Source organism: Perca fluviatilis, chromosome 8, assembly GCF_010015445.1.
Source record: "Perca fluviatilis chromosome 8, GENO_Pfluv_1.0, whole genome shotgun sequence".
NCBI classification, from domain to species: domain Eukaryota; kingdom Metazoa; phylum Chordata; class Actinopteri; order Perciformes; family Percidae; genus Perca; species Perca fluviatilis.
Window position 1 is genome coordinate 33,501,217 of NC_053119.1, and position 16,853 is coordinate 33,518,069.

Sequence of the window (16,853 nt, forward strand, 5' to 3'; positions counted from 1 at the left end):
GCTTCTCAAGCTTCAGATTGTCGAACACCTCTTTAATCAAACGGTCGTATGTGTGGGGGGGCGGGAGAGACTCCAGTTGAGCAAGATCAGTCTCCAGTTGAGCAAGATCAGTCTCCGGGCTAGCAGAGATATAAACGCCAGGGCCCGACTTAGTGCAACTGGGAGGGCAGCGTCAGAGGAAACGCCGAAAATGGCGGACAAGGGGTTAGGGGGGGATAATGCGATGGTAGGCTCTGCTCAAGGTGTCAAAAATACTCTTCCAAAAAGTAGTTAATTGAGGGCAAGTGGGGGAATGTCTTCTTGACAAAGTCCCTAATCTGGAAGAAGTGAAAGAGGTGTGACTTTGGCAAACCATAGAGGGAAGCAAGCTCTGTGAAGGACGCAAATATGCCATCTTTGTATAGGTCTTTGACGCTGATGACGCCATTATTGTGCAAGGCCCTAAATGTGAGGTCTGAACTTGAAGGTGTAAAGATATGGTTTTTAAGCAGTGGGGTCAAGACGTAAGCGCCCTGTAAGCCAAAGTGTTTCCTACCTTGACTCCAGATCTAATTATGACACTTTTAATGCAAAGTTAGCATTTAAAACGAAGTTAGCACTTTAACGAAGACAACAATCTCTGTGTTATGACAACCTGACATTAACCTAGAGAACATAACCTGTCATAAATATGTCATGACAGACCCAATTATCAAACATTAATAAACTATTTAGCTTTAAGTGTTAACATTACATTAAACTTTCATGAAGAGGTTGGATTTGACATTGGCTGTCATGAGAGCATTATAATTGAGTCATGAATAATATCCTTGACCTCAAGTAAAGTGGAACCATTTGGACTCGTCATTAAGGTGTCTTAAAAGTTATAAGACCAGTTTGACGACAGTGAATGCAGTACCGAGGTGATTTATTAAGTTTTGGACACGTTGCTAACTATAGTTAGCTGCCGTTAGCTCGGTTAGCTGTAACGTTGCACCTGTCCAATTAGTTAACATTAAAGCATGTGAACATGAAAAACAAACACAAAATGCAAGTATAATCCTGAAGTGCTATATAATAGTTGCCCTTTTAATGTCAAGCTGTCATGACAAAGACATCTCTGACGATGCTAACTTTGCATTAAAGGTGTCATAATTTACAGAATGACACTTAATAGACAGAATGTAAAAATTGTAATTTCCCCACTGGGGATCAATAAACAGTATAAATTATTATATAAATGAATCTGTAAACAGCCGTGAACACTCAAAATGACTCCTTCATGTTTATGACCGGTGTCATGTCATAATAATGATGCTGTCATGTCAGTCTTATGCACACCCCTTCAAATAAGTGTTACCTTTTTATAATTAAAATAGTTTACTAAAGTTGCCAGTGGGCTGAATGCCGTCCCGTACGTTGGCTCGTCGTGATGCTCTCCACATTGTTTTTCTACTCATAAACCTGCTCCTATGCCGTATAATGGCAGGGAAAACCCTGGCTACCCCAGTCCCCAGAGGACTTTGTCTGTTTGATACTTGCACTACTGCCTGTCCAAAATAAATGAAAAGAAACGTATCCTTATGCGTTTGGGGGGGTCTAAATATAATGCCCTCTCTCTTTCTTTTCTTCCAGGCTCTTTCAGCGACCGATCTGAACTTGGTCTTGTATGTGTGTGAGACCATCGACTCTCAGCAGGTGTTTGGTCAGCACCCTTGCCCTCTCAGCCAGCCTGTGCTGCTGTCCCTCATCCAGCAGCTCTCCTCCAACCTCACAACCCGCTCTGAGCTTAAAATCAGGTGAGCACACTAGAGATGCTATTTTTGGTACCATATGGGATTTCCTCTTTCACCAGTTTGCATCCATAGTAACATTATTCCCTACTTGAAGGTTACACAAGTTTCCCCAGGGGTCAGAAGAAATATTCGGCGTGTAAATTGTAGAAGAACCCACTGAAAGGCAAAACACAATAGACACAGCGTGGGCTAGGCCTGCACGATATTGGAAAAAACTGACATTGCAATATATTTTTTTCTCCTGCGATTATATATTGCGATATCAAAAAAGATGACATAAATAGCTCCATTTGGAAATAATAAATCATTCTCTACTACTAGGTTTGATTTTGTAGGGGAGTGCATCTACATAGAAAAACTTTTCTTATGAGCATGCAATGCATTCTTTGTTGAACTTTAATGCTTTACAAACACCAAAGCAAGTAAGCCCCGTGACTACCTTTCTGAAGTTATTTTGGAGAGGGAAATTGGGTAGAAATACACTGATTGACTGACATGACACCATTGTATTCATATTATACTATCAACCCAGGCTAAAGTGAATGATATTGATAATGCACGCATGATGCTTCCTCTAAATTTCAGGTTGTGGTCTACTAGCGTGTTAGTTTGATAAAGTGATCAACATTGATTGTGATTGGTGGTTGGCTTTGCATGCAGACCTGCGTGTCACACACTGGCAACAAACTGTGTATCCAAGAACACATCAGTGTAAATTACGTTATATCAGACACAGACTTCTGTTGTAGATGAGCGTTTTCCAGCGTCCAACTTTTCTACACACGGAGAGCCTCACTTCCCATAACAAACCCCGTCGGACTAACGGTACGTCACATACACACACCGCCCATGTGGCCACCTGTCTTTAAAGGAGAAGGCTCAGGCGGTAACAATCATGGAAAAGGAGAACGGTGAAAGTTTACTTTTCTATCAAGCAGCAAAAACGTTTGAGCGTCAACAGAGCAAGAAGGCTACCCTACACTTGCAGTAGGAAATCAAAATTTTGGAAGTGATATTGGGTTGCTCGGCATCAAACCCGCCAAACTCAATTACAACCAATCTCCATGTGACTGCAATACCACATTTTAAAAACAATTTGTAAACCTAGTAAGAATTGAGGCATGATAAAGGAAGCCCAGTTACAATGTTGTGGTTAACCATGTCCCATTTATTGACACAGCACATCATATCCACTATAGTCTCAAGTACAGTTATTACAATTAAGTATTGTTAATCTTCTATAATTGTAATTAAAACAACCCTCAATACATGAAGGAAATGAATTGCAGGATGTGTGACTATACATGAAATGCATGCAGTATATCATCTCACACCACTGTAGTTTGATGTGAAAACTGTTCTGCAATGCAGCAGCCATAACTTGTGTTGAATCAAAAACCTGTTAGCTGTATAGGCTCGGCTTTCTTTTTTCCAAAATGTCTAAATGGAAAATGGACTTAAAGTCCATTTTCTCACAAAGCGATAGCAGTAAACACGTTTTGGATTGCCTTACACGTCTTCTCTCCCACCCAAGCTGGATGCTGTGCTATCGGCGATCAGTAATAAAGCCAGTCTTTGCCTAAACTTTTGCTCCCTATCTCATCTCCATTGTATGTCCATTATTCGTCGTCTCCTGCGTGCTAAACGGTGCTAAGCTGCTGACCCTATCACCCTGCCCCGTCTGCAGCCCTGCTACATGGCTGTCTTGGGAGTGCGAATGATTCTGTGAATAGCTTCGCAATTTTTAGATGGCCTCTATCGTTCTGTTCTTTCTATGTCCTTCTGTTGTTCACTCTTGCACTCCAGTCTCTTTTTTTTCTGTTCTTTTAACTGAAAATTGTCGTGCTGCAGTTCTCAAGATGCATATGAATATGACTGCTCAGAGAGCCCCCGCCTCACTCACTTGATGTCCTTCTCTCTAATGAATCCTTTCATCCCTTGCATCTTGATCTTTTAACCCCCCAGAAAACATCTTTGTCTATTAGAGTCCCTTTGCAGTGTGTGTGTGTGTCTGGATCACCTGTTCTGCGTTGATATTGCAGCTGCCCAATAGTGCAAATACGGCCCTCCGGTGCCGCTGAGAGAGAGAGAGAGAGAGATTCGGTCTGAGGCATTATTAGGACAAAGCACAGTCTTGGTTGGATGGGTTGTGGTGCGAGGGAGTTCAGTAGATGGAATAAAAACAGGAAAAATCACAAAACTTCTTAACTACTTCTCACTCTTGCCTACTTTAATGGCAAATTTGATTTGAGCCATGCAGGAAAGATTTGTGCTCTCATGAGTAAATGAAAGTCAATAAAATACTGGGATGTGACAAAAACTACTGTACTTTATTTTTTTTTTCAGGCTTTGCACAAGATAAAGGAGCCTTCCTTTTCTGTTCTTCTGATTGATAGTATCTTAGAAGAATCCATGAAAGATTCCCAAAGAGAAATAAAAGCAACGTTAGGATTGTCGGCACCATCGAGGATCGTTTGCAGGATCATAAGCTGGTTTTGAAGAACACTTTGTTGTCCAAACGGATGCAAGAATAATGTGAACTGAGGGTGCATAAAGAGAAACTTAATTTATGTTAATTTATGTTGTGGAAACAATGTAGTTGGAGATTATCTGCTGCAAGACATAAACTAGCTAGTCAGTATCTGTGGAAAATGGCATGCTGCCACTGTGTTATGGAGGTCTGATAGACCGTGTGTGTGTGTGTGTGTGTGTGTGTGTGTGTGTTTTTTTTTTTTTTTTTTTTTTTTTTTTTTTTTTTGTGTGTGTGTGTGTGTGTGTGTGTGTGTGTGTGTGTGTGTGTGTGTGTGTGTGTGTTGAGGGGATCTCTGGCCCAAGGCCAGGTGGCGATGTGGGAACAGCTCTAATGTTAGACTGGGATCAGGTAGAACTCCGGACATGGAGATAAATGCTCGTTTAAACTGTAAAGACGCAGAGGGTGGGAGAGTCTAACCGCCAGATGTCTGACCAAAACGATTAATTGAGGAGTTAAATGTAGTGTAGTCTGAGTGAGAGGACAGGACGCAGGTGGCAGTGGCATAACTCCATTTCTGCCGTTATATTTGAGTGAAAACACAAGGTACACACTCCCACAGTGGGCGGGCAGCCAGGAAGGTGATCAAGGACGGCACTCGACATTCAAACTGCAAAAGATTAGTTGAGCCACTGATAGAAGTGGCCTTTCTCCACACCCGGCAGCCCCTCCAAGGGTCAAAACACAGTATATGCAAGTTAACCTTGTACTGCTTTTATATCAGAATGAATGAAGTGTCAGATTCTTGATGGGAACTGCATTTATTTCACAATTTTCTCCATATAGAACAAAAATGGCCATGGCCTCTTGTGCGGAGTTATTTTCTATCATCCTTGGTCCTGCCGCACGACCAAAGACTGTAGTTCTTGGCTTAAAGTGCCCATGTTATGAAAAAAAACACTTTTTTCTGGGATTTGGCGGGTTGACGGTTTCTGAAGGTGTCCTGCCTTCAGTCTCCGGGTGAGCTGTTCAAAATCGGCCTGAAACGAGCTGGCATGCTACCTCGTTCTCAATGGAAAAGCACTGCTACAACACACACAAATTCATCATAATCTACAAATGAACTACTTCCATGTGCGCCCTCATTTAGAAGTCTCCCAGCTAATCCTGCCTTGTAACTGACCGAAGTTGAAGAAACGGCCTTTCTTTTACTGTCTATGGAGATAGCTAGCTGACATGATCTACATCTGAGCTACTGCACATGTGCAAGTGCAATCAAAGATAGTACAGAAGAAGAAAAGAGGTCTCACTCTGTAGCTAAAACAGAGACCAGGTGAAAAAAGGATCTGCAGCAGTGAGAGAGAGCTGTGCAGTACAACAAAAATATGGTGTTTTTTTAACATTAAACCATATAAACCTATTCTGGTACAACCTAAAAATACAATTAGGAACCTGAAAATGAGCACAATGTGGGCGCTTTAACAATTTCTTTCCTGCTCATGCCTACAGTAGATGATGCTGTATGTGCCTGCCTGGAAATAGGTCCTTCGTCATCATTATCTAATGTCTCTGTCCCATCTGTGTCCCCTGTTCAGCTACCTGGAGGATGCAGTGATGAATCTGGACCACAGCGACCCGCTGACTAGAGACCACATGTCCTCGGTGTTGGCCCAGGTCCGACCGAAGCTCTTTGCCTTCCTGCAGCAGGACCCACACAGCCCGCTCAGCAAGAGGGCGCGGCGCCTGATGATGATGCTGCAGGGTCTCGTCAGCCACTAGTCCTCCATTTAAAGAGTGGTGCAAGGGGAGTTGTTTTCCTCGCACATGGATACAGATCATGAGTCCCCTTTTTTGTTTGTTACGAGTCCACGTACGTTTTAGAGGAGAAAGCAGCGACAACTTCACCCCCACTCGGAGCAGTCTCTTGGAGCTAAGGATGGGGGACGTGCCGTTGGTAGGAGATGGAAGACGAGGGCTCCTAAATGACTGAGCTTGAAACCTCTCGCTTGGTTCAAGAATTACTGTTCCCACCTGGCCCTCCACACAACCCTAATCCAGCTCTTCTCCCCCCCCCCCCCGTTCCATTTGTTCCTATTCCTCCCCCTGTTCTACCTGTACCAGTGAGGTGTCAAGTTAGGAAATAGAATTCTTTTTTTTTTTCTTTTCTCCTGGACATACCTATAGTGCAAGACAATAATGGTTTAGACAACTCTGAAGTTGCTGCTTGTTCCTCCCCAAGAGGCATTCTGGTTGTCTCTCATCCTTTTTATCACCATCAAGAAACAAAAGAAACGAGCTGAAATGTCTGGTCGCCCCCGTCTCCCAGACACATCGTACCTGACACTCCTTTTGATGCCACGTCATCCAAATGTGCACAAGACTCCAAGAATGTTCAGCTGACTGGTCCACAAGACCAAACATCGCTGTTTCTTTTGACAAGAGATGGGTTTGCCTCAAAAAGTCCCCTTGTATTTTGGCCTAATGAGCAAACAGCAGGCTTGGACACATTTTTTTTTCCTTCAATACAGACCAGCATCTTTGCTAGAGCCAACTTGGAGTTTGGTTACTGCAGGATTTTGCTTTCCTCGGTTAAGTTTTTTCAAACATCCAAGCTAATCCGGGCAACCAAAAGTATGTAACGTTCAAAGCCATTTCATGTTTGTGGCATATTTTCTTTCAGTTATTTCTTAATAGGTTGGAGACGACAACCTTGCTAGGCCAAATCAGTCTCGGTGCTTTGAAGAGGATCAACATGCTGAATTGTTTTACTGAAAGTTAATTGAATTTGTCCCTGCATTTGGTATTCAGGATGGGAAGTATATCATACAGTTTGCACTCTGGCCTTGTTTTCACAAATCATTCTAATGAGGGTCTCTGAAGAATACAAATCAGGTGAAAGGATGAGAAATGGCATTTTTGAAATGTAACAAATATGTGTGAAGGTCCTCCAGGCTGAAAAGAAATCACCTTTTTGAATCTAAAATGTTTGGAGCCCAACATCCAGTTTGGCAGCCGTCCATGTGTACAGCTCTGTCGGGTGAATTGGTTTCTTCTGTATGTCTGTCCCTCTTTTTTTTTTTTATATAAAACATTTAGCATTTGTAAGACTTGTATACTTTCTTTAAGAGTTGTCAAACTAGTTATACTACATAATGAAACACTTCCTAAGCCTAATTGTTACCAATGATGTTAGTTTATCAGGCTATTCCCAAATAATGTTTTGTAAATTGAATGTGCAGTTACTTCTTATAGGCTCTAGGAGGCAGCATTTGGTTGGACTGTTCACCCTTCTTGTCATTTTAGGTTTTGGCTTCAGAAGTCATTCCTGCTCTCTTCAGTATCTGTTTTACCAAACATTGAAAAGCCTGCACCCGTTTGTTCACCTTTTTTTTAAAATATTGTTTTTTTTTTTTTTTTTTTTTTTTTCCTTTATAACAGCCCATTTACACACGCGTCATTGTTTAGTTGCAGGGTGGCCACATCATTGAGCTGATTGTAAAACAAAAGTTCTGCTAATTTGACCTCTGTAGATTCTGTTAGGTTGGATTTGTCTAGCAAGTGCCTTATTGTATTCTACATGTTTCACTTAAACATTTGATCCCATTTGGGCCTTCAGAACACTTGTAATGTTTGAGCATTATCCCATTATCCTTTTTCGCTTTGACAAGCATTTACGTCGTTAAAATGTCGGCTCTGAAGTAAGACTCAAACAGCACAGCAGAGGAGAATCTGTTTGGTTTGCTAACATGACCACCAAGACTGCTGATTTGGATTAGATATTTGACTGACCATGCAACACAGAGAGAGAGATGTACTATTTTGACTACTACCACCTTCACCTTTCAGTTACAGACCCCAGTTTATTGTCCTCAGAGTAGAATGACAGGTTGACTCCTGCGTTACCCTGACTGGGAGCTGTGTGTGAGAAACAACTGAGGCTAGTGTGTATGTTTTTTTGTTTTGTTTTTCCATTCTGTTCATTTCCCTCTGATTGGATGCTTATGTTGTATCTTTTACAGTTTATTTTACCCTAAACATTTTGGAATAAAAAAAAGACTTGTTCAACTTTATTGTGTCTTTATTCGTTTGGTGGGTTTTGTACTTCCAGAAAACAGTCCTCCCTAGGACTGGGTATTGTTTAAGTTGTGCAATTCAGTGTGCTTTCATGCATCTCTGCACACTGAAATACCAACTCCGTCAAATACACCACTCTCGATTTCACCACACCACGGAGTGTATGGGTCGTAGCTGCTACAGCAGTGGGCCAATCGCACGTTGCATTAAATTGAGGAGCACTTGCGGTGATTGGCTGTGAGCCCCCCTCTCTCTCCTCCATTGAAAAGCCTGAGCTACAGACACAGAAATGGCACATCCCAAGGAAAGCTCATTGTGGGACTGGCTCTAGTGGCTGTAATTCTGCACAAGGCTGAATTTCGGGAAAGAGACTTCAGATACAGTATTAGGGGACCACTAAGGTCTATATAAAAGAGACTTCAGATACAGTATTAGGGGACCACTAAGGTCTATATAAAAGAGACTTCAGATACAGTATTAGGGGACCACTAAGGTCTATATAAAAGAGACTTCAGATACAGTATTAGGGGACCACTAAGGTCTATATAAAAGCATCCAAAGAGCACCATGTCATGGGACCTTTAAGGTATTGAGTACAGATACCCAGCCCTAGTCCTGACAAACCTGATGAAGTTCAGGTGAGCTGCTATGTACAGTTAGTTTAAGTCATTTACCTCCAGAAACAAAGTTAGAACAGCATCATTCCCTGCAGAAGGGACTCCGAGCCTTGCTCATGGACACTTCAGCGGCCCACAGTGGTGGAAAGTAAATAAATACATTTTAAGGAGAAGCTTACAAAATGTATGTTAAAGATTAAATCACTGGTACCCAAACCGTTTTGGCCCTTATTAAAAAGCAGTGTGTCTGTCTATGAGGTCATAAAGCGCATATGTTTATTCTTCTTTCCTCCCATTAATCATCTCAACCCCTGAGTTAGCTCATGTCGTGAACTGTCTGTTGGCACCGGACACCTATAGGTTAGGAACCACTGGATTACACTAGGTCACCAGCTACAACCATCTAATAAAGTCATATATACAATAATTTTTGAAAGATATGTTTGCTGAGGATTTAATTTTCTTAGTTACTCTTAGTACTGTACTTAAGTACAAATTTGAGGTACTTGTGCTTTGCTTAAGTCTTTTCTTTTCATGCCTCTTTCTACTCTACTACATCTCAGAGAGAAATATTGCACTTTTTACTCCACTACAGCTAGTTAGTAGTTACTTTACAAATTAAGATTGTTGCACCCAAAAACACACGTAGTTTATAAAATACAATGTTTTATTAGAATTTAAACTACCCAATGATATACAGGCCTACAGGTCCAGCTGAAATCATTACTGATTAAACACTGAGTTGATTGACAGAAATGATTTGATTGTTTCCAGTTTCTGAAATGTGAGTTTTTCTGCATTGAGCACTTTTACTTGTAATACTTCAAGTACATTTTCCTGATGATACTTACACACTTTTAATTAAGTAACATTTTCAATGCAGGGCTTTTACTTAGAACAGAGTATGTTTTACAGTGTGGTATCAGTACTTTTACTTAAGTAAAGGATCTGAATACTTCTTCCATCACTGCTCATCAGGGACTCTGTGAGCTGCTGTAGACCTCCTCCTCCTCTCCTCTCCTCTCCTCTTCTCTCCTCTCCTCTCCTCTCCTCTCTCCTCTCCTCTCCTCTCCTCTCCTCCTCTCCTTCCCCTTTATCCTGTCACCTCTCCTCTCCTCTCCTCCTCCCCTCCCTCTCTCCCTCTCTCCTCTCCTCTCCTTCCCCTTTATACTGTCACCTCTCCTCTCCTCTCCTCTCCTCTCCTCTCCTCTCCTCTCCTTCTTCCTAGGCGCGGACGCGCCCTCCCCTCCAGCGGAGCGGATGAGCGCGCCGTGGATGCTCCCCGCTCACACAGACTGGAGTAGGCTGCAGAGCTGCACCTCGGACAGGAGGGAAGCACTTGGACCAGCACTGAGCAGCGGGACAGCGTGGGTTGCCTTTTTTCTTTCGGAAGAACTACTTCGGGATTGCGGCGCAAGCCTGAAACCTGTGAGCGCGGAGGACGACTTGTCGGCTCAGCATGACATCTCTGATGAACTCTGCGTGCCTCTTCTTCTTGCCTGTTGCTCTGCTACTAAGTAAGTAGTCTATACTGCACACACTTGAGCGATTCTGTTCAAACTTGTATTCCTGAAAAATGCGCAATTTACGCGTCAGTAGCCTATAGGCTAGCGGGAATGTTTGGAGTAGTTGTGGCTGCGAGTCATTGTGAGTAAGCGGGTAACACAGATGCACATCTGGACTTTGACCGGATCTTTATTAAGCCTATTCACTGCAGATAGTCTTCTGTTAAAGACTACGCCCCCGGATCTTCTAGACTGGACTCTGCCCTGCATGTCTCAACACTGCAAGTTCGAGGGTCCCGTAGCTTTCCCCGCTAATCTGCAGCATCGCTGCTCCAGGAGCGACCCAATCAGGGAGAGATCCTAAAGAAAATTGCCTAAAGGTTGTGGATACAGCAGGGTTGTTCCTGCGTGAGAGTGAAATATGTCCTTATTTACACCTCCCCTCCCCCCCTTTAATACCTTTGCTCACTGAGATAACTTGTACATGTATAATAGTGCAGCGATGGTAGCTTCATCCATGTTAAATAGGCAGATGATGGGAACCTTTTATGACAAACCGATAGGAGAGGCTCCTCTTGTGATTCCCACCTACCACCTTGCAAGTTAACTATGCAATGAAATGTTTAGTAAAGCTAAATGTGTTAAATGATAAGGGGTACAACAGCAATTTTGTACTGCACTTCCTTAAAGTTGGGGACTTACAAAAGACAGATTACAAAAAAAAATGGTCCAAATCAGTGCAGCAGTGGTCGAGATATCCTGACTTTTAGTCCCCAGAATGGGCCCAGTTCCAAAGACTCTGGATCATACACTCTCCATAATGCAACTTGATAGCACCTTTCATTACTGTCCTTGTCTGACAAATGCCCACATCTTCCAAACTCCATGCCCACGGTTTGTAACAAATAGTTTCTGTTAAAAAAAAAATCTGTAGTCTGTAAACTTCTCTCCAGAGCCACAGAAGATGTTACAAAACTGTTTTCTCAGGCTACGTTGTACTACTCGTCATGACGAGTCAGCTGAACTCGATGTGTCCAATTGGTGGAGTGGGTCTTTAATGAGAAATATGGAATTGGTGATCTGAAACTAATCCCCTTTAGGCTACAGTATCTGTTAAAAAAATGTAAAAAAATCACCATCATCGTTGTTATCATTGATCATCATGCTGCTGCGGATGTCAGAGCAGTGTGGATGAGGGGGGTCGGTGGGGGGTGGTGGGATGGGGATCCCATGGGAGTGTCATACCGTGGGGGGGGAAGAAAAAGTCCCACCGATGGAGATAAATGATGAATGAATCACATCTGTGTCCCTCCTATTGCTAAGCAGAGTCTCTGGAGACTTCAGCGCCGCATCTGAACCTGACCGGGAAACACTCCTCTGCTGTGTCCCTCAGTACTGACACACTGGGAAAGTGTAGGCTCGTTATGTCTTAATATGGGACATATATTGTTCCTATAAAACTGTGTGTGTGTGTGTGTGTATATGTGTGTGTGTTGATGTGTCCGTGAGCAGTGCTCACTGTTACCTTTTGACTCAGACTACCATGGTCACAAATTCTTAAAATGCCTCATCTGAAGATTTATACACCTGTCAGAGAAAGAAAAAAGAAAAAAAATCCCACAATGCTTCCAGTACACTGAAACAAACAACTATTATAACATAAATTGGCTAAGATTAATACGTGCCTATAATTAGAACTAGTATTTATAGCTGCCTTTGATCACTATGGATCTTTACAACGCAGTGCTTCTATTCCTGTGTCATACAGGAGTGCGCCAGTGTAGAATGTCTTTCCAGTGTATCTTGTTTCAGTCCCGGGGGAGACATTTCACAATATTCATACAACATTGTGCAAATGTTGCAAAAAAATAAATAAATAAAAAAAAAGGATCTTTTTGTAAAACGTTTCTCAAAGGAAAAGGAGGAAGGATTAAAAGCAGTAAGAGTGAGCACAAATGCACAAATACAGGCAAATTGATTTTAACATGTTTCAGGTTGGGCGCTCTATCTCAGCAGCATCAAGAGGGTTGTTCCTAGGTGTCTCTGGAAATAAAGAAAAAGAAGGAAATGACATACTGATTACATAAAAATCATTAAAAAAAAAGTCTGTAATACCAAAAACATAATAAAAAAAAAAAAGGCAAACGCCCACATACGTCGTTTGTTCTAGCAGCAATAACGACCTATATTTACGTTGATAGTGGCGGCGCCCTCTAGTGGCTTTAGTAGTTATGAAGGGAGCAAAGCAGGAAGTAAGGTAGTCTTGTTTTGCCAGACCCTCCTCCACAGCGCTGTAGAAGAGGGTCTGGCTAGTCCACACTAGGGATGCAACGATTATAGATTTTGTTGGTACGATTATAGTCTGAAAAATAATCACGGTTTCACGATTATCACGATTATTATGCATTCATTAATTTCACTGCTAATGTATGAAATTACATGAACATTGAAATTACATGGGCCCCTTTTGGGTCTCGCTAGCTGGTGTGTCTGAAAGTTGGAGGAGCTGCTAGACAAGATGCACCTGTCACAGGGAGATTCGCAGCATGTTGCCAAAAAAAAAAAATACGATGGAGAGATATCTTTGCAGCCTTATGTCCCACAGGGGATGAAGAGGAAGTAACGTGTGGCCGGGTTGGGTCAGTGGGTAGAGCAGGCGCACATGTACTGAGAGGTTTATGCCTCGACGCAGAGGTCTAGGTTTAGAATATGACCTGTGACCATTTCCTGCATGTCTTCCCCCTTTCTCACCTAGCTGTCCTGTCAAAAATTAAAAGGCGGAAAAACCCCAAATCATCTTTAAAAAAGAAAGAAAGAAGAGGAAGTAACGTTAAAGGTGCTTTAAGTTATGTCACGTGTTTTTTAGACTACAACATTTTTTTTGTCTCATACAGCAAACATCTCCTCACTATGCGTGTCCCCTGAACACACTGTAAAAAAATACACGGTCTCTATAGACAGCCCAGGCTCCACAAACGGTAACAAAAACATACTGCGCCAACCAGGGGTCCGTTTCAGGAAGGAGGTTTAACAAACTCTGAGTCTAACCCTGATGTCTGAGTTGATTTACCCTGAGATGGGAAACTGAGTTTTCGGTTCCAGAACAGCTGATATGAGTTGGTTCAATCAACTCAAAGTATGTTCACGCGCGTGCACCACCACAATAAAAAGGCAGCATGAATGGAGCCATGATACTACGATTCACCATGGTAACAACCACAAACAAACGGGTCGGTGGAAATACTCATGCGCACACACAGCGAGTTTGAACATGCATTTTGTTAAAAAAGCAAGACAGCGGTTGCTGCTGCAACAGAGAGAGAATTGGTTTAGGAGAAAATTGCTGCTTGAGTCAATGCGTAAGCATTAACAGTGTATGAATTTCATATTTAATCACAGTTAACTTATAATATTACTGGTGAAAACTGGAATTGTATTACACCTATAATTTCATTTGGGTGCAATCCTGTGGGCGAAAAAGTGAGCTACTACTAATCCCATTCTGAGGCTGCAGCACCATATCATTAACAGAACTATAATTTATAATCATTTATTTCTTTTTAATGGCTCTCACTGGTTTGTGTCCAGGGAACACTACAAAAAACATTTCAGTCACACTTTTCTGACGGCTCTGCATACAGCGGCTTTACTATTACAGTACTATCCGTATAACACTAATAAAGAAAACTGCCGTTTGCAAAAAACATAATGCGACAAAAAATCTGCTGGGATGTTAAAGCCTGTCCACGATGGTGGATGTTAGTGATATGAGGACGGATAAGGTATCTACATATCTGATGGACTGTGAAAAAATGTGGAAATGAAAATACATTTAGTCGGGACTCAATATCATCTCCCGACGTAAACTCTCTGTGAAGTAATATAGCTTTTTCATCAACGGGATCGTCGACAAAAGGACATGACATGTTTGAGAAAAAAAACGTTTTATAATCTGCCTAACAATAAGTTTTTTTATTCATGCAAACTGCATTAAAATGCGCCTGATACAGACTGAATGAATGAATGAGGAAATGAGAGAGAAGAAACTCGAGGTTTCTCGAAGAAAACCTGCTCCCGACCAGGTTAGGTTCACAGGCTCAGTTACCATAGTAACTGACTCTGAGGTTAAGTTACCTCTCTTTCTGAAACGGAAAACCCAGAGTTTCCCTCATCTCAGGGTTAACCAACTCAGAGTTTTCACTAAACCTAAACCTTTCTGGAACGGACCCCTGCACCACCAAACATAACATAACAAAGAAAAAGTGTTCGGGATGAGGAGGAGGGAGGGGCGAGCTAGCCTCCGTTTTGTTTGTACTATATATAATATATATATATAGAACAATACTTTGGACGTCAACAAGAAGTGACGTCACCCAACATCGCTTAGAGCACCTTTAATTGTTCTCCGAAGGAAACACTTCCTAACTTCCCTCTCTCTCTAAGTTTCCCCTCAGTGGGTCGACTGCAGCAATTTTTGAGGTGTTTTTTTTTAATGCGGCACAGACATAAAGTGAAAGATTCCTCATTAAAAGGGCTGTACTCAAATACTGAAAAAAAATAAATAAAAAAAGGGCTGGGATTGCCTCCACACGGCTCACAGAGACCATTCCCAAATACGTCGTTTCTTCACAGGCCGCATGCACGCGCGGCAGACCGCCTATGAAAAGAACAAAGAAGCTTGGATTACAACACAAACAGAGGGAGTGTGACTTAATTTTTTGCTCAGAACGCTGTTACTCCACTATATCTTTACATATAGCAAATATGTGTTTGATGCTGTATTAATGTTCTGAATGTCGAGTACAGCCCCTTCAAAATAGGTTTAAAAGCCTAATGGGAAACTGCCTTTGCTTCCCCTCTACCTTCCTCCTTCCTTTCCTCCCCATCTGACTCACAGGGACCACAGTCTCTACCGCTGAACACACACACACACACACACACACTCTCTCTCACACACACACACACACACACACACACACACACACACACACACACACACACACACACACACACACACACACACACACACACACAGCTGTGTCTGCCACACTGCACACGTTTTCTATTCCTCTTTTTTTCCCTTCTTCCTCCTACTTCCTTCATCCTCCTTTTCTTTCCTTCCTTACATCTAGCACACCTCATTTCTTTGTTTCTCTTTACTTCTCATGTCTCTGCAGTCATTACTGTAATATCTCTGTCATCCCTCCATTACTCCTGCTCTTTTTTTTTATTTAAAACTTGCTCGTCTCTCTTCTTCTGCTTCTTTCATCATTTCTTCCTACTCTTCCCCCCCCCCCACTCTTCTCTGTTCTCTCTTCTTCCTTTTCATCATAAATTCACAAATATTGATAAATCTGATACAGAGATTCCTTCGTCACATTTCAAATCAAAGAAAAGCCTTTCCAGGATATAAAAAAAAATATATATATATCTAAGGATCTAAGAGACTTCACGGGGTAAGATATACATATCTCATGAACCACACTGTTTGACTAACGTGATCTCATGAGATCACAAGTGAGGAAACATGGCAATGATTACTTTGCACCAAAGATGTAGCGAAAAAAAAAAGACTGGAGACATTTGCCCCTCATCTCATTCACTTCCATTGAAGCGTGTGTATGTGATGGATGAATTGAAGAACGTGTGTCTAGTTTCTGAGCTGAACCTATGTTGAAATCTGACCTGCAAACTTGCAATAGGAACAAGCCCTGTAGAGAATGTTGATAATATTTTAACCCCACTGACCATGCAGGTTAAAACACCATCTAAGTGATTGGCACGCTGGCATCATCACAATTCATATTACAACAGCTTTTGGAACAGTTCACCATGAAGATGTACAGTACGCTGCTGTATGTCCTGATTTTACAAGACGAGGCAGGTAGCAGCTGCACACGTTGTCTCCTCCTTCCGTCAGTTCAGCCTGATCAATCCTAAAGCTGAGCATGAGTCTACTGAATCGTCAGTGTCTCTGTGTCACAATTTTTGCATTGGAATTCTGCTCACTGGGCACTGAGAGAATGAAAGAACATTCTTGTAAATATCTTCTTTCTACATTATCTGTGCACGGAAACTACACAATGCTTTACGTTTAGTGAAAGATTGTTGTTGTGGCATATACATTCAACCTGCAGTAAGTGATTTTCTTGGCCACTTGCAGCAGAAAAGACCTTGTTAGTTTTAGTCATATTTAGTCATTCACATATATTTTTTTGTTAGTCAAGTTTTAGTCGACTAAAAGTCTCGTCATTTTAGTCAAGTTTTAGTCAAAACATGTTAGTATTTTTTAAAATAACAAATTATTTCTGAGATTATTTCTGATAACCATTTCAGTCTAATAGTTATAATGACACATTCAGATTTTTTGTCAATATGTACGTAAAATGCGACCAGATAGCGAGCCTCTTCC

The 16,853-nt window shown here is 41.8% G+C and overlaps 2 protein-coding genes across 2 annotated transcripts in view; both read left to right on the forward strand.

Annotated features, from left to right (window-relative positions):
- Positions 1–7,636, forward strand: part of edc4 (enhancer of mRNA decapping 4) — a 40,697-nt gene extending 33,061 nt beyond the window's left edge. Inside the window, exons 29-30 of the mRNA XM_039808667.1 lie at positions 1,615–1,778; positions 5,841–7,636. Of these exons, the coding sequence (XP_039664601.1) occupies positions 1,615–1,778; positions 5,841–6,024 (348 nt within the window). The 3' untranslated portion in view covers positions 6,025–7,636. The remainder of the gene's footprint in view (positions 1–1,614; positions 1,779–5,840) is intronic.
- A 2,572-nt stretch (positions 7,637–10,208) lies between these two features.
- The window catches only part of nrn1la (neuritin 1-like a), a 119,148-nt gene continuing 112,503 nt past the window's right edge, over positions 10,209–16,853 (forward strand). Inside the window, exon 1 of the mRNA XM_039807493.1 lies at positions 10,209–10,453. Within this exon, the coding sequence (XP_039663427.1) occupies positions 10,396–10,453 (58 nt within the window). The 5' untranslated portion in view covers positions 10,209–10,395. The remainder of the gene's footprint in view (positions 10,454–16,853) is intronic.